Genomic DNA, 26,817 nt, shown 5'->3' with positions numbered 1-26,817 from the left:
ACTAATTGTCCTTAACAGAACTCGATTTAAGAAACTTTAAATGTATTTAACTGCGAACCGAAAATTTTACAAATGTACGTGTGCGGTGGTGAATTTTCTGTCAGTTCTCAGTTGCTTTTTGGACTCCGATGAGGAAGGTTTCACGAGATGTCTGTGTTTAGAGTGCCCTTTTTGCTAATCAATAATTGTTTCCGAAATGATCTAAGGACTATATGCACATCAAATCAAGTTTTTAGAGACTATCGCAAAAATAAGCGATATAACATAGTAGTCAAAGAAAATACGGTTCCTCAAGAGAAATCGTTCGACATTGAGCCTGCCTGGATCAAGTACGCCATTCCTTCTCAAAAGCTGCCCATTTCTTTGCCTACGTAGCCATTTTGTTCTGCAGAATTAAATTTTCTTCTGATGTTTGTTTAAAACTAAATTACGTCCTTTTCTTCCTATAGTTGCATGTTGTGTCTGTTTACGGCTTTTTTCGATTGCTTGCTGGTAGTATAATATGATTTTTGTCATTTTAAATGCCCTCCTTAGTGCATACGTGTGATGAATTGAATGATGCGCCATTTTCTTATGAAAAGGAAGAATCGGAAGATTTGCAATAAATATTTATCTATTTATCGTTATTTTTATAGAATTGTATTCCCTATTCACCTCGAAGCACCATAGATAAAAATTTGCATTATCTTAGCAGTAATCAATTTTTTTTCCGAAAGAAGCATTGTATTTTATTTGCCTCAAAGCCACTTATGTACAAAGCATACTTGCTGCATTTTTTTCTGTGATATAATTATAAGCTTGTTTTGTACAAAAACGAGTAATTTATTTATATTTTTTTCGAAATGCGTTTCTAGCCTGAATTTTGTTTTTGTTGACGTTTTTCTATATTTGTATATTATTTTATTTGTTAGATCGCTTCTGTGTGTCAGTTTTAACGAGTTAAACACGTTACTAGTAAATGTCTTTCGTCAGGATTTATTTCGTGTCGATCACAATCCTTCGATGTTTAGTTTCGTTCACTGCTTCTAATCGAATAATGGACTTAAATTTTTCCTCATGACGTGTTTTTTTTTTTTTCTTCTTCCCAGTCTTGTTATTTAAGCTTTAAGCTACCCTTTTAATCGATCTCTTGTTCATAATTTGCAAGTTAGTTTCGATTTGAAAATATCTTTAATTATGTTGACGCATTTTTTTCGTTAGTAATACACTCAGTCTAATTTTGTATGGGTTTTCTCCTTTCTTTCACATTGATTTTTTGCTCCACAGGAAATGTGATTTTCCGGACGAGAAAACAAATGATACTCTTTTCAATGGAGTTAAATTTTCTGATGTGCCAATTGTTTACATTAGGGTGTCAAAGAATAATACCATTTTCCAACTTGGAGATGGAAAAGGTTGGTATGAGTTTTAAAATTATGATTTTGTGTTTGTTTGTATGTATATATTGGGTGGGTGTTTTCATTTTTTGTGTTGAGGGCTGTATCATCTTACTGAGAAATATAATCACAATGCTACTTTTTAATTTTATAAAAAATTTGATACATTAATAGAAAGAGACTTTATTTATGGTCAGTAAAACTTCATAAATTTTTTTTATAGAGTATTATTGTTTGAAATATTGTTGACATTCTGAAGTGCTAATGAGATGTATCTGAAATATAAAATATGATTTTCAATACAAAAAACTATTTTTATATTTCATAATTTGCCACATAATGATTTGGAACATTACTAAGCAAGTTCGGTGATCTCACTCATTTGTGGGTGGTTCTCAAAAGGTGGGAACAAAAAGTCAATTCTTAGCAATTTTTAAAATTTTGAAATTTGACATCAATTTGGTTTTTATTGCATATTGTGTATGCCTAGAATTCGTATATAGACATAAAAAGATAGTTGATATTTATAAAAGTTATTAACTTGCAAATTTAATGATCGGTTTGTAGGTAACAGATTTTGGACATCATCAGAATGTAAGTTTCAAATTTCCAAATGAAAATTTTATTTATATCTTAAATTTTGCAATTAAAAATCAAGAGGATTATGAAGTACTTGAGTCTCTGTACACTGGTCTTCACATAAATAAAATTTCGTTATGGTTTCGCAGCAAGCGAAAAAAAATCCATTTTGCCAGCGCAGGGGAGAAAGTTGCTAAAACTGACGCAGCAGCTGACAAATCGGGAATTCCCTGCTGGTAACCCTTTGCTTATTGTCGGCTGTCGCCAATCTGAGTTTGCATGGTGATTTTTGTGCTGAGAAGAGAAATGCCTAAGTACTAGAACATTGAAGAACTATTTCTTAAAGAATTGCTGTTTAAATGTTGTTTATTGTCGTAGTTTGAAAACATTTTATCCAAAACATCATTAAATTAACTGATAATCATGTTTGAAATTTCGTAGAGTTATGAGCTGCCGCTGTTTGGTGTACTTAAATGCATTTGTTCCGATCACAAACTTGTGTTTCTACTGTTATTTGTCATATTCAATGCATATTGCATTGATTCTGCAAAATGTCAATGGATTGAAAAAAATAACTGTAATAACCTTTGTTTTATTAAGGTTGGAAGAGAGTAGATAATATATAATGTAAATAAGTCAGAATTATAGGCGTCTAGATTGTAATGCAATTTGGACGTCTCACATTTGTATGTTTAAGAAAAATGATTAGCTTCAAAGATGCTAAATAAAAGCATATGAAAACAATTAAAAATTAATTTTAAGGATCAATAAATACATTTAAAGTATATACATCATATTCTTAAATAATAGCATTATCCAGATCGTAACTTTTGGACATACATCAAACTTCCAACTTTTTTCTAAAATCGCTGTCAAAATAAATGTCTTTACTGTTGTCATTTGTGGAAAATATTATCAAAATATTATTCAGTTTAAGATTTATACCTTTATTTATTTATTTTTTTTTGATGGTACATTTGCTCAGTTGGCATTTTTAATTATCCAAAATTGTCTTTTAGCAAAGAAACATTTTTAAAAAGGTATTTTTCCCATAATTTATGTCAATTCTTGTCTCTTTACAGTATTATAATTTTACTCAAAAATATTTGAGTGAATTAAAATAAGTTTGATGTTAAAGCTTCAAAGTTTAGGTCTGTGTTTGTTCCCACCTTTTGAGAACTGCCCTTGTACAGTACCTAGCTTGAGTGATAATACATTCTATACGAGGAAAGATTACAGACAGTTGATCCTTTCATATTATTTTTTTTAACTGTCTTCTTTCATATTCTAATGGCTTATACTATTTATATCTATAAGTAAAGAAATATTCCTATGTTTGACCTTAATCATATTAAAGGCTAAGAGTCTGGACTGAGATAGGTACAGTGCAAACAAACTTGAAGTCCAGGCCAGGGTATCAATGCAAAATTTATAGCAATTTTAAGACAGTAGAAAATCAATTTTTCTAGTTTTTTTTTTCTAAAAAATTAGAAAGAATATTGTTTTTACAAGTTGCATTCTGAAGAGTATACAAAGTCTTATTACAAGGTTTTCCAACTAATAGTTAAAATCCTTACAAAAAATAACAATGTTAAGTACTTAAAAATATACATCCAATCCATTTTGTTTTCTTCTGAAAGAGATCAGTAGAACTCCAATTATTCAGATCAATTTTAACCAGACCCCTATCGGATAATTAAATTTTTCTTTTGTAAAAAGGTCCGTCTTGAAGTGTTTTGAGCTTCTGATGCTAAGCAGCCACTTGTGACCATTGCTTTAAGATTAGTGACTAGAATCTTTGCTTCAAAAAAGGTGTTATAGTCAGAGGTGCCTACTCCCCCCCCCCCCCAAGAAAACTACTTTTATGAATTTATAAAAAATAGGAGTTTAAAATCCTTTGATTTAATCAACATTCTTAAAAAGTGATGCATTCAAACAAATTTTAATTGCAGGGTATCTGTTACATGTAGTGAATGGGGCCGCTTTTATAATGAATTTTTGTGAAGGGGCCACAAAGCATACCCAATTTCGGCCTAGATCGACCCCCTAGTTGCAAACATAAATACGTGCGTTAAAAACTTCCCCATTGTTGAGCTATCTTTAAATGTTCTTGGATTTTACTAAAATTTTGCCTGATTTTTTTTCATAAAAAGGATCAAATTAACTTGCGAGAAAATCTTTTTACACTTCAAAAATAAGCTCCACCCTAATGCTAAATTTACTGATGCTGCAGAAAATTACATTAATAAATAATTTTTTTTATCCTGATTTTTTGCTTAAAAAAATATTTAAAAAATTTACAATTATCAAAAAATTATTTTTTAAACATTTCCTAGCCAATGAATCGATGCATCCCCAGTTTGGAATGAACTGCAGGATTGCCAACTGCGGCCCAAATAGTAAAACTCCCCAACGCGGCAGAAAAGTTTATTTGCTCCGCATTTCGCGGCCGAGTCTTTTCAAGCTTAATATAGTATTTAAAGCTGATTTTTATACTAGTGCTTAAAATGATTATCAAAGCTCAAAAAACATTTTAGATAAGTGATTTTAGTTCGTGTATTGAATTTTATGCAAAATACCAAGCTGCTCTGCAAATTTTCAAAATGCACCTCAAAATCACATATGATCCTCAGTTTCCCCAAGGTTGGCAACCCTGGAACTGCAGTACAGCATAATCGGCTGTCTGGCCAGAGGATATTTGGGTCTGTTAATGGACCCTTCACAAAAATCCGATCAACCAAAACAGCCTTTCACAAAATTCTGATAAACAAGAACAGATATTTCACAAATTGTTTATTGAAAGAGCAAATCTGAAAGCAAAATAACGCATATATCCTTGTATAAAATGATAATTTTTCGAACCTTTTTTAAAGTCAAATTAGAGGAATCAGCTTATACAAAATCTGCTAATTTTGCAAAGAAAAAAAAGGGCACTCTTGTGATGCTCTTGCAAGTTGTAAACATTTCTGAAAAGGCGTTGGTAAGCGCTTCCCCCCCCTCAAATAAACAATTATAATCTACAGGGTGTTCCGTTTTAACCTACAAGCTCTTTATTTTCGCAACTGTTAGTCCTAGATGTATATTTCCAATTGGAAAAATGTTCAAAATCAGAAGCAGGGTTAAGATATTGAAAGTATGAAGCAAAAATAAAAATGAGTCAGAAAATACAAAATTTAACTTTTTATACGGGTCCCATGTCCCCTAACTTACATTTATAGAAATAATCTCCATTGAAAAATAATTCCATCACAAAAAGTTTTAAATTTGTAAGAGCAACATTTACCTACCAATATTCAGAGATCTGAAACACCGCATGTTGTGACATACACCACTTTTCACTTGCCATCGATAACACCTTTTTGGGGGAAAATATAGTGGTTAACAAAAGTTTGAAATTACATGTGTGTATAGTGTGATTTTTCAAATTTTTCGTGGTTAGTGTGCTTTTGCGTATCACGGCATAATATTTGCATTCATTTTTAAATAACAATGAAAAATATAAATACTTGATTTTTTTTGAACAATCACGATTGCTTATTGTTCTCATTTGACTGTTTTTGGCGTTACACTGATTTTATTTTCTCACCAGCACCCTCTGCAGGAGCAGCATCATTGTGGACCGACCGGCCGACTCCACACAGCACTGCATGCACAACACTCACTCACACACATACATACACTCTCACACACATGCACTCCCACGCTCGCTCGCTCGTGATTGCCAAAAATAATTTGAATTCAAGATGTCAAAAGTTCAATTTTTTTTTTTACGACAAGCCATTTATTTGAAAGAGAGAAGTTCCATTCTAATCTTCTGTATTGTCCCTTAAAACTTCAAACTGGAATATCTCCTTGAATTTTGGTAGCACAAATGTCAAATTTTTTGTGTTAGTAATAATTTTCAATGGAGATTATTTCTCTAAATATTAGTTGGAGGAAATAGGGCCTGTATATATAGTTAAATTTCATATTTCTTGACCTATTTTTATTTTTACTTCAAACTTTCAATAACTTAACTCAGCAGCAACTGATTTTGAACATTTTTGCAATTGCAAGTATACATCTAGAACTAATGGTTGTGAAAATAAATTTCTTGCAGGTTAAAACGGAACACCCTGTATATCAGCAAAATGAACTTAGAACTGCAAAGGGAGAGGAAAAATATGATCGCCTCAGATAGGGTTACCAACTTCAAAATTATTGCCACTTAGCGTCTGGCGTTAAATCTTTATACAGTAAAACCTGTAAAGTTGACTACCTTTGTAAGTTGACCACCTGTCTATGTTGATCGCTTTTGTCAGGAACGGAATCAGTCCTATCTTATATAATGAAGGAAAAGCTCTGTAATTTGACCACCTGTCTATCTTGACCACTAATGAACACAAAGTTTGGTTTGGAGTATTGCAAAAAAACCTTTGTAAGTTGACCACTTGGTTTATTTTTTAAAATTTTATTTAGCAAATTATTTTTTTTCTTTTTATTATTTTTTTTACAGCTTTCCAAGAATATTTTTGATGCCAGACCAGCATTTTACCAACTAAATGAAACAGCAGCATAACTAAAACCTCTTTTTGACACATGGGAAAACTACAAAGAACCGTTTTATTCTCCAAACTTGTTTTGCTTTTGTTGTTAAGCGAAAAATTTGTAATTTTTGATTAGCTATAAATGTTTAGGAACTATTAATGTAAAATAAGTAACTTTTCATAAACAATAAAACGTTTTTTTTTTTTTTTTTTGATCAATTTACTGAAATTTTAAATTTGCATGACACATTATACGTCATTCTGGAAAAATAATCTCTAAAAATATTTGAATAACATTTTAAATTACTGTTTCAAGTAATACTAAACAATGAAAGTGAGTTGAACAAAAAGAGTAAGTTCAATTAGTCAAAAAATGAATACATGGTGCAAGAAATACAAAAAAAAAAAAAATCATTACCCCCTTAATAAGTTGACCACCTGTCTAAGTTGACCACCAAAGTAGTGCACCGCAAGTGGTCAACTTACACAGGTTTCACTGTAATGACTTGGTTAGAAAATATTCTCATCATTTTACCAGCTTGCCAATGTTTGCGTTTTTAGGGTGTGGTGCGATGTTTAACTGTTATTTTGGGAGAAAATTATATGGGTTTGATTTTTCGATGCTAAAAAAGGATGATTAACTTTAAATAAACTCTTTTACTTACTGTCTTTTTTTCTTTCAATGTCTACATTTTGAAAAATGCAATCTTTTAGCATCCGATATGAGAATCATATTTTGTTCTTTTTTCAAGCTAACTTCACTTTATTAAGATGCAAATAAATGGAAAGTCTCTTAGTTTTTGTTAGAACGCTCATTTCAAGTTTTTAAAGCAAAATTCCAATTTCTTTTATGAGTCGAAAATTAAAATGCTGAATCAATGGTTTTATTATTTTTTTGCTTCAACTATGTCCACAGATATTAATGATATGTTTGTCTTAGGACTCTAAAATGCAATTTTAAAATAATTTTATCAAAAATGTTTCTTTCACAAGCCGTTTTTATATTTTTGATGCCTTTACTTGGAGAATTGCAATCTCTTTGCATCCGCTATAGGAATTCAATTTTTCGCATTTTTGATGTTTAGTACGATTTGTTAAGAGGTAAACAAATAAAATCTTTTTTTTTTGTTTGTTAAAATCATAGAATTTAAAAGTGATTCTGTGCTTTTTAAGAGTCTTGGGTTAAAAAATTAAATGCTAAACCCCCTTGTCTGATTTTTTTTTTGTTACAATTATATTAAATACTGTGTAGAAATATTTCTAGCATAATTACACATAATGTAGAATGGTAGATAAATATTGATACTTGAGAGAGCGATGTCCCCCCCCCCCCACCCCCACCCTGCCAAATACTAGAAAAACACCCCAGAATGATATTCTCAAAATAAAAGAAAAAAATCCAATAACTTTTTATTTAAATGATGCAGTTTGTGCCATCTCTAAATTCTAAAATTTTGTTTATTTTATTTATCTAATTAATTTTTTTTTGTGAAATTATTTGACTTTTCATTAAAAAAACTATATTTTTCACAAAATTACTTGATTTTTCACAAAAAACGGACCCTGGGAAAAATCCTGGACATAGATCCCTGACAATGTTAATTATGCAAAATAAATTATTTTTGTCTGACTACTGCTTTGTATTGTAGAAGTAATCTAAATAAGTTACTGTTTTTTTGCTCATAGCAAAAAGCACTTTCTTACGCTTAACTTGCATTGAACGTTGACCGAAATTTTCTATTTGAATCTAATTTGCTAAAAGTAGAAGCAGTGTTTCAAGTATGAATTTCAATCTTGGCGTCATTTCTGCGATTGGAAAATTTCATGAATCACATATGAACAGAACCGAAGGTAGAATTTTTATGTATTAAGATGAAATGCTCCGTGAAGCTTTATTTTTTCCCCGTGATATCGATGACTCCCCAAAAGCCTTTCGAAAATAAGAATGTTTAAACATTTTGATTTTGTTGTTTCTATTTTTATAGTTATAAAGAATATTTCATATTTTGTGTTACATTTGATTGGACTGTTTTATTGTTAAAGTACTGTTAAGCACATTCATGCTTTTTATTTTAGCATTTCATTATTTCAAAATTTTATCTTTTCATTTATAGGAATGGACCTTAATATATAGAGGGCTAGAAGTCCTTCCTCCGTTCAGAATGAATTATAAAATAAAAGTACAAAACCAAGTTTAGCATGAATGTGTTCTAATGGTAAATATAATTATTTTTACAATATTATTACTTATTTTTACAATGTTATTTCTGTAGTTCAAGATTCTGCAATTATGAAATTCTGTTTTGTAATCATTTCTTTCTTTGCAGGACATGCCATGGAATTAAGATCTTGTGTAAGTATTTTCATGGAACATGCTTTTAATATTATTTTAGCACAAATGTATTCACTGCTTGAATTCAGTTTTTAAAGTAAAATGCGTGATAATGTATTTTACATTTTAATGTTTCTAAAGTTTTTGTTGGTAAGTGTTGAAAGCTGTTAGAATAGAATACCTTTATAACACTGACCTGTATAACGCTCTCCATAAACCGCACTCTTTTTCAGAAGTGAACAATGTTTTGAAGTTTAAAAAATCCCTCTGTTTGCCTTGCAAACATAAAAATTGTTAGGAAAATTAAGTTTTGAATCATCTTTTCATCTTAATTTAAAGCTTTTAAATGAAAATTAGCATTCACAGCAAAATGAAAATACCAGATGGTTCTTGAAAATGCAGCTGTTATGCAAACCATAAAGCTAGCAGAAATGCAGAATATTTCACTTTCTTGTAATAAAGAAACATATTCATTTGTGAATGACTCATTGTATAATTAGTGCTTTAATACTCACTACAGATAGAACTCATTCTGAAGTGCTAATATATAGATATATTTTGAATATTAGTTTAAAAATTTGAAATGACCTATATAATGCCAAAACCTGTATAATGCAAAAACTCTGGTCCCAAGTTAGGGTGTGCGTTATAATGGTCTTCTACAGCTTTTTTCAAAAATTTTTACTTCTGATGCGTAATATTACTATGAGCTAAAAGTATTTCAAATAAAAGTTACAACAATAAATAAATATACAGTCAACCCTCGTTTATCGCGGTTAATTCGTTCCAGACTTTACCGCGATAACTGAATTTCCGCGAAGTAAGATTCTATATTTATAAACCGAATATTTTCCTTATTGGAGCACATAAAACTTACTTAAGACTATTTAAATAGGTTTTTAAGATAGAGCACCCTTATCCAGCACTAAATTTGTAGTATTTAATATATTGCACAAAATATTACACTAATCTTAAAAGATATCACGTCGTTAATTATTGAGAAATAAACTATACACTCATTTGTAGTTATTACACACTACTACTAATCTATGAAAAAAGCTCAACTTGTTTAATGATTAAATAATTGACAGTTAGTGACTGTATGTGCCCCTGTTTTTCCTCAACATTCATCCTCATTAAAGGGATTACGTATACAACTTAAAAAGCTAGTAGATTGTTTAACACCATCTACACTACAGATGTATTTATCCCCTAGTAATAATACAGTGATTAATACTTTTCAGTTAGTGCTTAAACGGTTAAAATGAGATAGCAATTCCCTTCACTTTCTTCAGAGATTTTATACGTCCACTCCCTCAACTGGTACAACTACAGCCTCTCAAAAGAGCTCACCTTACTTAAAAGTCATACTTTGTTATTCTTTTGAAGTAAAAAGTTTACATGAACGCATAAAAAAGGTTAATTACTGTATTTGGAAGAAAAAAAAGTCGAAAAAACCGCGATGTAGTTAAGCCGCGAAAGTCAAAGTAGGGAAGGACAACTGTACAACAGAATTTATTCATTTTTAGTTATTAAAATGTAATTTTCAACTGTCGAAAACTTTGAAACATTTGAAAGGTATGAAAGGATTAGTTTCAAACACTGGAAGTAATTTTTCGCGAATCCCTTGTGCAATGCAGCATGTGTTCCGAAAATAAAGGTATTTAATATTTATTAAAATAAAACATGAAATAAGCTAATTTAAAGTAGCTTATGCCAAAATAACTTTCGACTGTCAAAAATATTTGAATATGGACAAGATGCAATAGAATTGAAATCTGAAGCATGTGTTGCAATTTCCCGTAAAGTAAGATTACAATGGTAGCATGGGTCCAAAAATAAATCCATTCATTAAAATTAAACATAAAATAAGCTTATCTAAGGTAGCCTGTCATAAAATAACTTCTGATTGCCAAAAATATTGAAATATTTACAAGATGCAATAGTACTGAAATATCAAGCCACGAGATGCATAATAATTTGTAGCACATGTCAAAAAAACTTTCTCTTGTCAAAAATTTCAATATGTACAAGATGCAAAAAGATCGAAATCTCAACCACTAGGGGCAGCTCCACGCAATCTACAATTACAAAGGAAGCTTGGTCCAAAAATAAATCCATTCAATAAAATTAAAACATAAAATAAGCTAATCTAAGGTGGCCTTTGTCAACATAACTTCCGATTATCTAAAATATTTATAAGATGCAAAAAGATTGAAATTTCTATCACAAAATTCAATTTTTCGTGCGAAAAATGATTTTAAATTCAACATGGCTCCCTAAATAAAATCATCATTCACTTGATTCATTATTTGGTTTCTGCTGGGCAGTAGGGGTTTTTCACTTCCCCCTTAATGCAGTGTCTTGCCATGTGCAGCTGGTTTTGCGCATCGAACGCGAGGCGTCAGTGAATCAGCAAGGATGCGCAATGCAAGCAATAATGAAAATTTGGGAGATTTTTTTTAAAAAATTTTTTTGGCCACTTAAGTGGCGATCGGAGCTGAAATTTTTGGTCGCCATTGAAAATTGTTTGTCGTCATTTGGTGAGTGGTGACCGCTAATCTGCACCTCTATTCATTGAGGAAAGCCATAGGCTATATAACATTACGCTAAGACTAATACATACCTGCCAACTATACTGGATTTTCCGAGAGACTCCTGGATTTTTAACATTTCTCCCGGTCTCCTGATTTTTATTGGAAATCTCCTGATTTTTATTAATCTCTAAAAAAAAAAATCTCTCCATTTAGGGATTTTCTTAAAAATGAAAAAAATAAACCCCTTTAAATTTTTTACATCGTTTTAGAGCTTTTTCTCCTTAGTTTGAAAGTTTCCTGCTCAAATTCAAACTTTAGCTCTTTGGAATCTGGCAACATCAGTTCTTGTTTACGTTTGGGATCTCTTTTCGCACACTCATCGCTAAGCTTATGTTGCTTAATTACAACATTTCTTGTTGTACACAAAACTACCACTATTATAGAGCACTTTGCGGCCGAAAAAGGTAGATTAAATCTTGTTGAAGATCTGAAAAAACTTGTCTATGATTGTATTTTTACAGATAATTGAAATTCTTTTTTCCCTAAATAACTTTTCATTGAAGAAGTATTATTTTAATATGGATTTGAATATGCAAAAGTCCTGGGTGGGTTATTTTGTTTGGGAAGTTTCTATGTTTTTAAAAAAATTCCAATATTTTTTCCCCAAAAAACTCTTATACTTTTCTAGGTTTTTTGGCAAAAGTCAAGTTTAGAGTTATTATAGGAGTGATTTTATATTAATTGGTTCTTTAAAGTTAATAGTAAAAAAAAAAATTGCAGACTAATGCTCCCCCCCCCCTTTTTTTTAAAGAGACCCTTTTTTTTGAGAGTCTTAAAAGAAGTTTTTTATGGACTGGTGAGGTTCTCCCCCCCCCCCCTTTTTTTTTAAAATATTTTTCTTTGAAAAAAAGCTTTCAACTTGAGGAGCGTTCAAACATTTGTGAAAGAGTTTGTGAACAATAGGGTTTGCCAACGTTGATATGTTTGCTATGCTTATTTACTTTTATTTATTTTTGTGCAGGGTATGGAAGGTTTCAAGAACACTAAAAAAGGGACAAATATCGCAGCACAAGCAACTGCAATCTCATTCACTACGGTAAGCTCTATAATTCCTTTTTGGTGAATTTTTGTTGTCATCCAAAAAATGCATGTGTCAAAAACAAATAGACAGCAAGCTAACAATAGGCTAGAATTAAATTATTTTAGCTCAAGATAGAACATTGTTATATTTTTGGGGTTTAATTTTAGTTATGGAAACTTTCTCATTTGTTTTAGACTAAGAATTATTAAATAAAAGTTAAGGTATAATACTGATTACTAAAACATTTTTGTTATTAATATTTCTGCAGAGAATTCGTCGTAAAGGCTTCACCCAGGCTCGTGTTTCCATTCATGGTTTAGGTCCAGGTAGAATGGTAAGCCAAAATTTAATCTTATTTTGCAAATTTTCATAATGTTGTTTTCTGCAAAGTTTAGCTTTTTATTGCAACAAAATTTTAAAAATATATGTTGTTAATCGCATTTTTAGACAGAAAATTTTGTTAGCAGTTGGTTGCCAAATTTGACACCTCATGTTTAAAATCACATCAAAGCTATCCTTTCTTGGCTCATGATTAAGACCCATGATTGACGTGAGGAGTACATTGGTGAACATTATGTTTAAAATACAATAGGTTTGTCTTTAAAAATCTTGTTCTTTCGTGCAGGACTGTAGCAGTTAATTGAGAAATGATTTTTTTGCATAAAATTTAGTTTTATTGAAATTTTCTATCAATATTCAAAACTAATAATTGAAGTGACCTCTACAAGACATTATGACATCAGACATTTCAGGATAGAATGTACTTAACCATAAAGTCAATAATGGCAAAAAAAATTAGCTTCTTTCTCTCGTCTTTTTATATGAAATAAAAAAACTGGTGTGAAAGAAATACTAAACCAAGGTTCATACGCTCTTTCAAAACTCCTTCATTTAGGAAATTTTCCTGAGTGGGGCCTTCAAACTCCTTCATTTCGGTTTTAACTCCTTCAAAACTCCTCCTTTTTTAGTTCATGACTACATAACCTTCCTTTATGACAGTAACTTAAAATACTTCGATCAACAACCTAACTTCATAACAAGAGCGAAGGTATAAGGGCAGTTTTAATGTAGTAATTTCGTTTCATTTATTTTTTCATAAAGATGTGATTTACAAATTGATCATAGAAGTCGTAAAAGTTGAAGGTGAAAATATTATTAGATGGACTAGTACATTTCATAAGTGAAATAAAACATGTTTAAATGGTGCTCGGCTATTTTTTTCAAGTTTTATGATTGTTTTCCCCTCTACCACACTCTCAGCAGCAAAAGTCAGGTTGAATAATTATTTAAATTTTTAAAAATACATAAGTAGATGTACTACATTAAGTGATTGTGTTAAAAGAACAATTGTTTAGTAAATCAGTTATAATATTGTAAAAAAGTCATCAAAAGTGATGTCATGCCTTGAGGGGGAGGCAGGTTCATGAAATTGAGATAAGAGGACAATAAGTGACATCACACAGTTATTGTAACTATGTTAATGAAAAATATGACATGTGACAAGAGTAGTAGGTAAGTTGTGATGCATAGTGACAAAAGGGGTCAAATATGTTGAAAAAAAGTGTGATGTCATTTAATGACAGCCCATTAGTACAAATTCAAAATCTCATTTTACTTGTTCAAAACTCCTCCAAAACTCCTTCATTTTATTTCTGAAATTGAGTACAAACCCTGTAAACACATAAAACTAAAAAAAAAAAAAAAACTGAGAAGAAAAGCATAAGTTCACATAAGTGAAACTGAAATTCATCATATGCATTCTGAATATGAATATTCTTTTTCTGTGTAGATTTGTAGACCAAATTCAATGTACAAATTAATATGATTATGGTCAAAATTGCACTGCGTAATGTTCTTTATGTTAATTATTTCTCTCCTACATTGAGAATTTTCTCTTTGTACCCAATAATACTGATAAAGTAAGTTCAGCTGACAAGCATTAACTACTCTGTAAGCTCTTAATTATGCTCTTGAAAACCGTACAGCCTTAAACAGTTTCTTGGTGTTCTATCATATTTAAACATCATTGATGTTGAGAATTCAAAACATTTTTTCTCCCGTAGAATAGTTTTAGTGTTGCTCTTATTTAAAATCTTTGAGCAAGCAGCATTCCAATACTTTTCTGCCTTGAATCCACCCAGGCCCATGATATAGTTTTTCCAGGGAAGGGAGGGGGGAGCAATGGTGTATACTCGATGCTAATTTTATCTGAAAGCAAATGAAAAAAAAAAAAAACTCCTGCTTATATATAAAATAATTTGTTGAAGTGTGGGGGGGCGGGGGGCAATTGACTCACCCCTGACCCTTCTAAATAACAGGTTTGCATTGCCTCTACTGTGGTAATGAAATGCTGGTGTAAATGCTTGATTTCTTTTTATTTCACCACACCAAAAAATCTAGTTCTATATTCAGAGCATCTATTCCTTGATTCACAGTAGGAACAGAAACAGCAGGACTAATGCCCTTTCCGCAATAAATAAAAATTAGGCCCTAAATAATGCATTGTTGTACAAGGGTTCATTTCCCTTCTGCACTAGTAGATTTCGCAACTCAATGTGATCAAACCAGAGCTAACTCAATTTTGCAAAAAATGTGACAAGCCCTTTCGGAAATGGTAGATTCAATTGTTTTGCAACTTTTGTAACACACTGTAAAAACTCTTATTTCCGCTAGGCTTTGATTTTTGTGAGTTAAACACAATTTTCAAAATTTAAGCCTCGCGAAAGATTTCAACTTAGTACATATTCAACCTTTGAGTCTGCTCACATGAAATTCACAAAATTAATATGCAAATAGTATGCAAAATCCCCAAATTATGTCTCGTGATTAGATATGGGCAATGTCGTTATTTTTAATGATCTGTTCTTTAGAGGATTGTTTATTTTTAAAAGGTTGCAGGTCATTTCTTTGCAAGACATACTCATGGACATTCAAAATGTTTCATTAGATCAGTAATATTCTTTTAAAGAAAAACAACTACTTAAAAGTAAGAAAATATGCCAATGAAAAATTGAATAGAAAATATTTTATTCAGATTTAGATGTATGTACAATAATGGATCATAGCTCACCGAAAAAGTAACATCAAAAATATCAGTAATTCAGCCGGGGTACTGAATGACTTAATTTTAGAAACACAGTTCGTACAGGTCATGATATCCTGGAAAGTCATGGGGAAAAAATAAACATTCTAGACCTGGAAAAGTCATGGAAATTTATTTTAAGTCATGGAAAAATGTCTTGGACAGTAGAAAAGTAACAGTAAAAGAAAGAGAATTAGAAATCTTGCGCGATTCAATTGCATATAACAGCTATTAATACTCGAAATTGAACGATCTCAAAAACAAATCTGAGTTCAGGAATCCTATTGCATCCGCTTCTTTAACAGCTGTTCGCTTTTTTTTTGTAATGTTGTTTTACTGCTGGGGCATCACTTATTTGGGATTCACAGTTATTTTCAACGCTTCTTATATTTATATTTTTTAGTACTGGACTTGCAGATTCTAGATTTTGCCACACCCACTCAAAAAGTAGAATTCAGTTGCATTCGAGTTCGTTTCAACCACTCGTTAAAAATCATTATTAAACTTGTCACAGTTTATCTTAATTTGTTGAAAGCGTTGGAAAATAAACAGTCAGGCGATAGAACAAAGAAATAGGGAATTCTAATAATTAAAAAAAATGAATTTACTGAAAAACGAGGCCTTACTGCAATGAACAAAAATACTGCCAAGTTACATTGGTTATTAGATAAATTTTTGACACCAAAGGGCAATATTTTTATGAAGTAAATTTATTTTTGAAAACTTTGTTAATGACTCATTCAACCTTTGTCCCATTCCTTAATATTTTGCCCCATTTATTACTATTTTGCTCTGTTTGTTCAATATTTATAAATTTAAACATCTACAGGGTCCGCAGACCTCCTATTTTTCCCTATTTCCGTACTTTTTAGAAATTTTTGGAAAATGTCCTGTTTTCTCCTATTTATTCCTACTTTTTTTCAAAGCATAATCTTGTTTCCGGCTTTTTACCCAGACTTTACCCAGATAAATATTTTTACAGATAAAACAAAGCTGTTTCTTTTTGCCACAAACATAGTACAGTAAAACTACATGAAAAATATGCAAAACACGAACATCTCCCCCCCTAAAAAAAGTATCAACATGTTGCAAATAAACTTCTTCCCCTTCCAACAAGAAGGGGTAAAAAGTTCTAGCATTTTGTGCGTTGGGTTTGAGGGGGGAAGGGGGGGAGGACAAAAAAATCCTCTCTTTTTAAAATTCAATTACTTAAAAAAAATACTCAAATCACAGAAACCATTCTATAATAGTAAAGTAATAAACTCTAAACAAGCAAAAATGCTAATTAACTGGAAGGGTATTCCATAATGATTGAGGGGTGCTCCATAGCTTTTTTTTGGGGGGGGGGGGGCTGAATTTGCAATCTGCACTTGTTAAGCATATGAAAACATGTTCACTTCTTTTTTTACATTAATTTACATCCTTGAAATTCAGATTCACAGAGGTGAGAAATCACAATAACCACATTTGGTTTTTAAAGCAAAATCCATCTTGTTTTTTGACAAAAATCTCGCAACTTTTTTATAAATAAGGGGGCTTTCTTGTATCATGGAAAATAAAATGTGATGTCATTACTGCCATGTGTTAATGAGGGATGGCGTTTTGTGTGTAGGTAACGGAGGTGATAATTTATTGTGTGACATGACTCCTTATCCTATTAAACCAAACTGAAATACAATGTTAAAAAATTAATATACTTAAATATTTTTCCCAATCGACCTTCATCCTTTGTAATTTCCTCCATAAGCGTTTGTTTTGGGTACATGTCAACATTGAAACACTTCCATCGCCAAAAATTGCTTGTCTTATTTGAGATTTCAATCCTTTTGCATTCTGAAAATATTTTAATTGTTTAGAAAGTTTTGAAGCATTTTATTTGCTACCTTAACTCGACTCATTTTATTTATTTTTGTAATTTATTTATTAACATTATTTTAATTTCTCCTTCATTCCATGTAAAATTAAACAAAAAGAAACATAATTTGATGCCTAGGTTCGAATTTTTATAAAATTTTGTATCTTTGCTCTTTCTATGTATTTTAAAAGGAATAAAAAATATGGAGACTCCCAATTGGTTTAGGTTCCACAGAAATGTATAGCAACAATAAAGTTTTAAAAACTGAAAAAAAAAACTTTCTGTATGAAACGATTTTGATTTAGGGCCCTCAATTTGTGAAACAGGTCAGGTTGGTTGCTTGTATATCAATGCTTGAAGTACTTGCAGAACAATTTTGGTTAAATGATTTTACGTTGCAGAACATCATCAAGTATTCTGCTTTAGGGCGTACTTCGAAAATGTAAGTTTCCGTATTCGAGAAGTCAAGTGTTTGATTTCAAGGTATTTCCTTGCGTTGTGTAGAGTTGATGTTGAGGTGGTATCGAAACTAGCGGGGTTATATCTTTTTCGTTCAAGATCCGATATTTCATTTGATATGACTTATCAAACATAGGTTGCGGAATGGAGGTAGCATATATTAGGATTTCCGGTTCTCTGCGAAACATCGATTGTTGTAGAAAACCAAGAATAAACTTGCATTTCTGAACTGGTATGGTTTTGCAAATTATATAAAGGAAGAAAATTTTAATGCGCAGATGATTTAAATATGGGTGTTATCCCCCTCGAAAGTTTACATGGCACCTTCCCCCCTCCCCCTAAAAATGTTATTCTCCAATAATGAGGTCTGTTTCACAAAGACTTAAAATTTTCAAGTATCCTTTGTAAAATTCCAACAATTCGGTCTGTGCTTGCGACTCACCACATGAGTGAGGGGGGGGGTCGTTGTAGCAAATATTCTTCTATCTATCTCAACACCCCTCTTCCTGGTTTAATTCACAATACAAGAGCAGCTTCCATTTTCATAATTTTTGCATTTTGCTGAAACATTACTCAGTGAACTTCTACTGATTTCCTTTTCTTGAGTATTAACTGTACGTAAAAAACAGTCGCTCATACCTAATTGCCATACTACCTTCGATGCATTTTTTAGTTATTCAAGCTCATCAAAAAACTTTAGCTTTTCTTTAATTGTCGGAAACTTTCTATTTTTCTATCTTCACGCACTATAGATGAAACAGAGCTCTTAGGTGTCATTAAAAATGAGGAGTAGTTATTTGCATCCACTAACAAAGCGATGTTCAGACTATGGTGTGAATCATCTCAGTAATGCTAAAGAGATGAAGGCCCATTCATGAAACATATTTCATGTAGTCTCAATTCCCTTCCGAAAATGTTCGTGTTGCGAACGAGGAGTTGGCTTAAGGTCTAAAATTCGTTACTGGTGAAAAAAATAGCATTATAGCCATTTCACGTCAGTCGAATGGCATTGTAACGGGAGTCGACTGTATTTAGGGAAATAATCTGCAATGAAACAGTGTTTTGTGGCTTACTGCACTTTTCACTCACCGTCAATAACTCCTTTTGGGTGCATTTTTTCATGGGTGCATAGTGGTTTATCAAATTTTTCAAGGTTTTATAATGTGTGTTTGCATATTACTGCATAACCTATGCATTTATATTTTGAATAGCAATGAAAAATATAAATACAGTAGAACCTCGAATAATTGAGCTTCGATGAACAGAGATTTCTGGTAACCGAGCTGATAATGAAGTCTATTTTTCAAGGAAAATAACCTATATTTTTGGAAATAAATTTTCTATTTCAATATAAAAATATTTTTTGGAAATTCGAGATGTTTTTCTAAAGAATCTTTTAATATCAAACTTGGCGTTGTACAAAAATTCAATTGATTTTTTAAATCTTGCTACAAGTAATTAACTGTTTTTAACTATAAAATATTACTTTTTATATGTTCATTTTCATCTTTTAAAAATGTTCTATTGTTTTTTTAATTAATACATTTTAAAAGTTTGCTATTTCTGGCCATATTTTCTACTAAGTTTCTATTAACAGAGTTTTCCGACATCCGAGGCACTAGCAGTCCCAATTAGCTCGGATAATCGAGGTTCTACTGTACCTTGTTTAACTTTCTTTAACTATCTGTCATTCTTCTGAAAGGGGGATAAGTTCCAATCTCGTCTTCTGTATGGTCCCTTAAAACTTTGAACTGGAATATCTCCTTGAGATTTGGTCGCATAAATGACAATGTTTTCGTGTCAGTAATTGTTTTCATTGGAGATTATTTCTTTAAATTTTAGTTTGAGGACCTAGGGCCCTATGCTAAAAGTTAAACTTAGTATTTCTTGACTCATTTTTACTTCAAACTTTCAATATCTTAACTTTGCATCTGATTTTGAAAATTTTTGCAATTGGAAGCATACATCTAGGACTAATGGTTTCAAAAATAAAGGTCTTGCAGGTTAAAACAGAACACCCTGTACATATATATTTATTTTCAATTATTTCTATGAAAAATGTTTTACCACATAGCAAAATTTTAGATTTTTCACTCTGTTGTAAATTTTTACTTTACAAACAAACGTAATTTTCAAGTTTTTGTTCTCATTTTCCACAGAAATTCAAATGTTTTAAATTTAAAAAAAATATATATTTTTTTCTCTAAAAAATTTAAAAATTTTGACATTATTGCGTGATGCAGCCAAGACTGACCTTTGCCTCCTCAACACTTTATTCAAGGATTCAGGGGTTAAATTGTTGCTTCTTTTTTAAAATTTAGATTTATCTAAAAATGAACACTTTTGCAAGAAATGGTGCAAAGCAGCAAATTCATACAAAATTATTGTGTATACGTTAAATATATATTACTTTTAAAACTGGTAAATAAGCTAATTTTTGTGTTGAATTTTTGAATATCATAGCTTCCAAGGGCTATTTTGATGCAGTTTCGGACAACATCCCTTTTTCGCATGATTTTACGAAAGTTTTTTGAATTTCTTCCCTTTTGCTCTCTGATCACTCTCATACATGTTAATATAAAATCAAAGTAGGTGTTAGAAAGTCAAAATTTCAAGTATTCTCGGATAGATGAAAAATTCTGAAGGATCATTCATAATAATCTGTTTTTATCACAATTCAAACTGAGTGCACTTGGCCGTTTTTGGAGTCGATCCTTTGGTTTTATTTTTGCCCCTGCCTCCCTCTGGAGCACTACTTTTGACTGGCTCCCCTACGCTGCTTCTCCAGTGAGCTGCTGGAGTGGTGTGCTTCCTTTTTTTTTTTTTTTAAAGGAATAGAAGCTTATCCAGCAGATAACAGAGGATTTGTATGCCCTTGAAAATAAAGTTCATTTTTAAGTGCTGGAAAACCTTAAAAAAAGTTTAAACTTGAAAAAGTTTGTAAGTTTTCTTTAGTGCTTGAATCTCTATATATTAAAAAAAAAGGAAGATCAAAAATAAAATAATAATAATAATAAAAGAAACGAAAAAGAAAAACTTATAAGCCCGGTAGTTTAGAGTGTTATTAAGTATTAGTGAGTAATTACACCATTGAAAGAGTTTTATAATCGATACTCATATTCAAAAGCAGAATAGAAGGATCAACAGTCGGGGCCTATTCAAATTTTACGGGGTTCCTTGATTTAAAAAGGAATGGGCCGCGACTGTTGATTCTTCTATTATGCTTTTGAATTTATGATTTGTCTTATATGTGAGTATAGATTATAAAATTAGTTCAATGGTGTAATTACTCAGTAATACTTGATAACATTCTAAAGGGGAGACTCACACGAGAGAAATTACAGGACATCCCAACCCTCAATAGCAACAGTAACGCTATCCGGAACTGGTTTTTCTACTCACTTCCACAAACGATCGCCCCAAAATTCTCGTGTGCTATGGAAATTTGCAGTTGCTCGTATAGGGGCAAACTTTTTCCTCCCCTAGAAAAAAATTGCCTTTAATTCTGGGCAAGTTACGAAGGAACCAATCAGGGCGCTGGGATTTCGTGACGTCAGGCAGCGTCACTGCAAAATACATTTGCAATCGTGGCGACAGAAATGTGGGGATTCCTTTTTATTGTTCTATTTTTTGTTTCAAAAATTTTCAGTTACACTTTAAAAAATGGATGAGCGACATTTAATCTTTAGTTTTGCATCTGATTTTGAATTTAAATAGCTACTTATATGTTAACATCAGTGCGAATTTTATGCATTTCTTAATTTATATTGGTGTTTTTTGTTTCATTGGGTTTTTGAAAATCGTTTTGTACAAATGTTACAATGGGGTCGTTTCCAAAATTTTAAACGTATTTTTTTCTGAAAGAGCATGCTTAAAAACATAGGATCTGACCATTTTTTAAATTTGTTTTTGTTTAATATTTTTCAAAAATTACTTAAATTGTTGCGCTTTCATTGTTTACATTTCTATCGTGTGACGTCACGAATGATGAAATGCCATTCGTGTTGACATTCACAGAGCAAAATATTTAATATGCATCTTTACTCACGTGTATTTGTGACGTCATCAAGACCACACCTTGTTCGAAAAATCGGACATTTAAAAAAATTATAAAATAACGGTTGGGAAAATAAAAGTATTTTTGGGTCCAAGTTTTTTTTTTTGCTTATTCTATCAATTTCAGTGATAAAAGTACTACTTTTGACTGGAGGAAACCACTCCATTCTGATACTTGAACAATTACAGTAAATTTTTTCCTTGAAAAAGTTAAATGAAAATTCCTTTTTAAAAATCATAGCATTGAAGCTGTACTTTCTTTTTTAATTCAAACTGATAGATACGTACAGTATGTACCATTTGAAAATATTTAAAATGTAGGAGAAAGTGAGGCAAAGTGAAATGGCGAAATATTTACTCTACTTTTAGCTCCACCTATTTAGTAATATTTTGACTGTGTAGTAACACATGTACTCTATTCCAGTCAAGAAAAATAATCCCTCTGAAAATCAAAGAATATGATAATACAAAGAATTTTTTAAAAATGATACGCACATTGTAATATTTTGTTGAGATGTCAAAAATTATGTTTGGCATTATTAAATGATAAAGTTATTTTTATTAACATTTGAAATATTGATTGAGACGTACTAATATTCAATGCAGTGTTAATTTGCTCAGTATTAAGCTTATTTGTATTATAAATATATGATATTATATATTTATGAACTCAAAGTTTAAAAAAATAATTATGAAAGGCCTATTGATCAGAGTTTGCTGGCTTTTTTTTTTTATTATTTGTCATGTTTGTTTTTAGCTATGAATTAAGGTATAATTTGTTAGAATTAAAATTTCTTCTTACCTGTCAATAAGTGACTAATAATTCCTATCTAAAATTAAGATTTAATTTAGTAGTTATGGGAAAAAATAAGCCTAGAGAAGTCATATATTCTGTATGTCTTCTTTAAATGTAACAAGAGTATCACTTTAAATCAAACATTCAATTAATAGTAATAAAAGTTTTCTGTTTTTCTGAAATTTTCACCATAAGTTCTACAAATTAATGTTAAAACTCAAATATGAATTTAACAGGAGGAGCTTTGGAGACTGCATGAAATAATAATTGATGCTCTAGCTCTGAAATCATTGCCTTGATCATTCCCCCCCCCCCTTTTTTTTGCCATCTTTTCACAAACCCACATACAATTAAAGCTGCAAGAGCTGCATTAAGTATTTGATTACTAATTTCATCCATAAGTATCAAATTAAAGCGACGCAGTGTTATAACCAAATGCAGAATTGACAAAAAGCGATAAACAAGCGTAAGCACATGGATGTAAACTAAAAAATGGTAGCCCCCGTTGTGAACAAATCGAGCCACCGTCCACGCAACCGGCAGCAACCCTGTAGGCAAATTCCCTTCCGAAAAACCAGTTCCAGATAGCGTTAATGGTTCCTATTGCGGTTGCGATGTCCCGTAATTTCTCTTGTGTGATATCCCCTTAAAATACTGGGCTTATGTTTTTTTTTTTTTAGTTTTTTTTTGGTTTTTACGCAGTCTGGTTTTTGTTATTTAATAATTATTTTTTATTTTAAGTTTTTTTAGTTAATTTTTATTGACTTAGTTATTATTATAAGACGGTAAATTTCGCAATCTTGTCATTTTATTGAGAGAAATTATATCGTGAGGTTTATTAAGTAACTTGCGGTGGTATAAACTACTGATTACTAGTCCCTCTAGGGACCAAACTCGGCTTAAAGCTACATGAGCTTGACCTTTAGCAAAAATGTTCAAACATAAGTCAACCACAGCTATATAAACAGCCTAGCCTGTATAACTTCTACTGACGGGAGTTCAAAAACGTCGTCAAATCTTTCTCGCAAAACTATAAAAGCCTGTCAAGAAAGTACGCATCGCAAAACTTAGTCCCCTGAATCAGGACAAAAACAAATGCAACATGTTAGAGATGAAAATCGAATTAGTAACTTAGTAAACAAATTCAGGCAGCGAAAACTCTACTTGCATTTGTTGTACGCTGTGTCACACGCAGGTAGCATGCGACACAATCCCGAAATGACAAAATGGCAACAGGCTGTTGATATGGTGAATTTTGACTACTGTCATGTGTTTAGCGACATTCCCAAGGTTAAGACTAATCAATTGACCTAAAAGTTATCAAAATTGGCCAAGGCATTTCGCTTCTTACAACGCCACATAGGAACAAACATACATACATACTCATAAATATCCCTCCTTTGTTTCGTGCACACTCAGTCGGATAAGAAATAGTGAAAGGAAGTCTGGGGGGCTTACGTCCGGGAGACGCCGTAGCACCTACAGCCTTGAAATTTTGTACCAAATGGCTTCGAGCCCTAGTGGTTTGTACCTGTGGTTTTGTTTTTTTAAATTCGAATAATCATTTTTTTTTTGTAAGTTTTTGAGCTCAAATTTCTCTTAAATTGCCTATTAAAGGGATGAGAGTTTCTACACTCCTTATCATTCTATGTCATTTGAAAGAGATTTTGTTCGAGATTTTGAGGACTGTCACCGCAGTTTTGTGCCTTTTAGGTGCTATTTCAGATTTAAAGTTTCTGATATTATTTGTAGTGAACAAAAAGTCATGTTTTCGACTCGGCAAACTTCGGAGAAAATGTACGAAATCCTTGGCAATTTGAAACCATAGCTGATGACTCAATTCTGGATTCATTTTTACAAGTAAAACAGACTTGAAAAATAATTGGTTTCTATAAGGATGGAAGCCTTATTCAAACACAAATGGAATCATTTTTTCCTGAAAAGTAGAAATCATGAAATAAGGCATTTTCTTTTCATCATTTTCTCAAAAAGTAATTTTTAAGTCTTGGAAGTGTGTCATTTGTAATGCAGTTTGAGTTCAATGATCAAAACCCTTAAGGGATTACAGTACCTTCAAAAAAAGTTTTTTTTTTATTTTAACCAAATATTGTTTTTTAATACCATAATTCATAATCAGTAATTTATTTTTAAAATTTTTAAAAGTTGGTTACCTTCGCCACTTTTTTTTAAATTTAAAAAAATGATTTCTTTAAATCCCTACGGCTCTTTTTGAGCTTATTTTAAAAAAGTTTTTTACTAAACCATCATAATAGTTCTCTAAAAATTTGTGCACTCATTTGATTTATTATTAGAAATTATTTGATTTATTATTAGAATTTTATTATTAGAAAATTTTCTATGATTAATTATGTAAAAAATCATAATTAAAAAAAAAAATTCTTAGGCTTAACATGCTCTAAACATTTGAGTAATTATAAAATGCTTATCCAGTGCATAGTTTTGTAAAATATACTATCGTGACTGCAAAAAGTATTACTTTAAAACTACCTTTGATTAAAAAAAAAAAAAAACAATTGGCAAGAAAAAGCATTCAAGTTTTTCTTTTGCGTAAGATCTAAAAACCACTCATAACTTTGAGCTAAAGCGAAAAAACTTTTCCCTGTGTTTGGAATAATTTTTAGTTTTGAAATAAGCAATTTTTTTTTTCTTGATCATTTGATCATTTTTGAGGTACTGGAACCCCTTAAGAGCGGCCAAGTTTTAACAGAACAGAGGGGTGGCCGCTCAGAGAGAGCTAATTTTCATTTTTAAAGAATTCACACCTGCCTTGGAATTCTTTTATAGTGACTCGCCCCACAGGTTGAGAACCCTGGTTTTAAAAGATTCAGATGTCTAGTATAACATGTGTAAATAGCAAAGCATGTATAAATGTAGAGATGTTATGTTGTATCACTACTTTTCATCTCACACATTAAAAATGTCTAACTACACCCTGTCCCAAAAGTACAGACACAAGAATAAAATACAATCTGCAGTAAAAATTAGAATGGTAAAATTTTTATTTCATAATGTATGAAAATAATCAGTATGTAAAACACAAATCAAGATAAAGTGTGTTGAATTTATTTTAAAAAACTAAAAATATGAAGTCCTATAATAGGCAATTTTCAATAAAAAAAATTATATTTAAGGTTGATAAATACCATTGCAAATAATAAAATGAAATTGTTTCCTTTGCATCTAATTCAAACATGTGGTCTTTCATGAAAAGTATTAAATTTTATTTTACCTGCTCATATTGTGCTTGTTCCGTTACTGCTAAGGCTTTCTGAGATATGACACAAACTTTAGTTCACAAGATAGTTTAAAATTTGTCAACTTAAAGATTTCCAAGTGTGATTCTGTAATTGCAGTGTGTTATAATTTAAATAAAAGATTATTCATTTTCTTTACATTCTTCAATGTTTTTTTTTCTTTCTTTTTTCTTATAGGCATCTATCAAAGGTCTTGAAATGGGTGGACTAAATATAATATCAATTACAGATACAACTCCTGTTATTCATGGTGGTCCTCGGCCACGAAAAGCAAGAAGAGTGTAATTTCATGTTGTGTGTTAAAATCATTTGAAAATCATACTAGAGCTTAATAAAAATTTTTCTAAAAAAATAGAATAATTTATGGTATTTAAATTTATTTAGTGTCACTAATTAGATCATATTTCTGTCTCATTCTTTATGACAAAATTGACGGGGGAAAATATTGCATTTTACAATGGATCATACAGCTTGTAAGATGCAGAAGCAGATAACACGAACCTATGCAGGAAATTATAGGTTGAAAATTCATCAAGCAACTCAAATCGAGAATTTTAATGTTTTCAGTTTTGTGGGTTTTTTGACTCTTTCAAGGTCGCAAATACAGTAAATTATCAGCGGTTGGTTTATCTGTGGCCCAGATTATCCGCAGGTATTTTCATTATTTTTTTTTAATAGCCATTAAATGTTTTTTAAACTTTTGTGTTATTGTTAGTTTTGAGCTTTTACATATGTATATTTTTTTACATTCCATGTTAGTAGACGGAATGTGGCAATGTTTTTAGCTATAATTTAAATGTATGTGTGAGTGTCATTCATATTTTTTAGCTATTACATACAGTAGTAACGTTTTTTACCTATTA

The 26,817-nt window shown here is 31.1% G+C and overlaps 1 protein-coding gene across 1 annotated transcript; it reads left to right on the top strand.

Moving 5' to 3' along the window:
* The first annotated feature begins 114 nt into the window (after positions 1-114).
* Positions 115-26,312, top strand: LOC129224299 (28S ribosomal protein S11, mitochondrial-like). Its single transcript, XM_054858733.1, has 6 exons — positions 115-329; positions 1,267-1,394; positions 8,809-8,834; positions 12,372-12,446; positions 12,700-12,765; positions 26,132-26,312. The coding sequence occupies exons 1-6, from the start codon at positions 148-150 to the stop codon at positions 26,237-26,239; spliced, it is 585 nt and encodes a 194-aa protein (XP_054714708.1). The 5' UTR covers positions 115-147; the 3' UTR covers positions 26,240-26,312.
* The last annotated feature ends 505 nt before the right edge of the window (positions 26,313-26,817 follow it).

Source organism: Uloborus diversus, chromosome 6 (assembly GCF_026930045.1).
Source record: "Uloborus diversus isolate 005 chromosome 6, Udiv.v.3.1, whole genome shotgun sequence".
NCBI lineage: Eukaryota > Metazoa > Arthropoda > Arachnida > Araneae > Uloboridae > Uloborus > Uloborus diversus.
Note: the sequence above shows the minus strand (reverse complement) of the source record. Positions and strands in the feature narration are given on the sequence as shown.

Excerpts from the sequence above, each read along its gene's own strand:
- LOC129224299 (XM_054858733.1), top strand. The coding sequence starts at position 148 with ATGTCTGTGTTTAGAGTGCCCTTTTTGCTAATCAATAATTGTTTCCGA. Across the intron at positions 8,835-12,371 it reads CCATGGAATTAAGATCTTGT|GGTATGGAAGGTTTCAAGAA; the intron begins GTAAGTATTTTC and ends ATTTTTGTGCAG. Across the intron at positions 12,447-12,699 it reads CTGCAATCTCATTCACTACG|AGAATTCGTCGTAAAGGCTT; the intron begins GTAAGCTCTATA and ends ATATTTCTGCAG.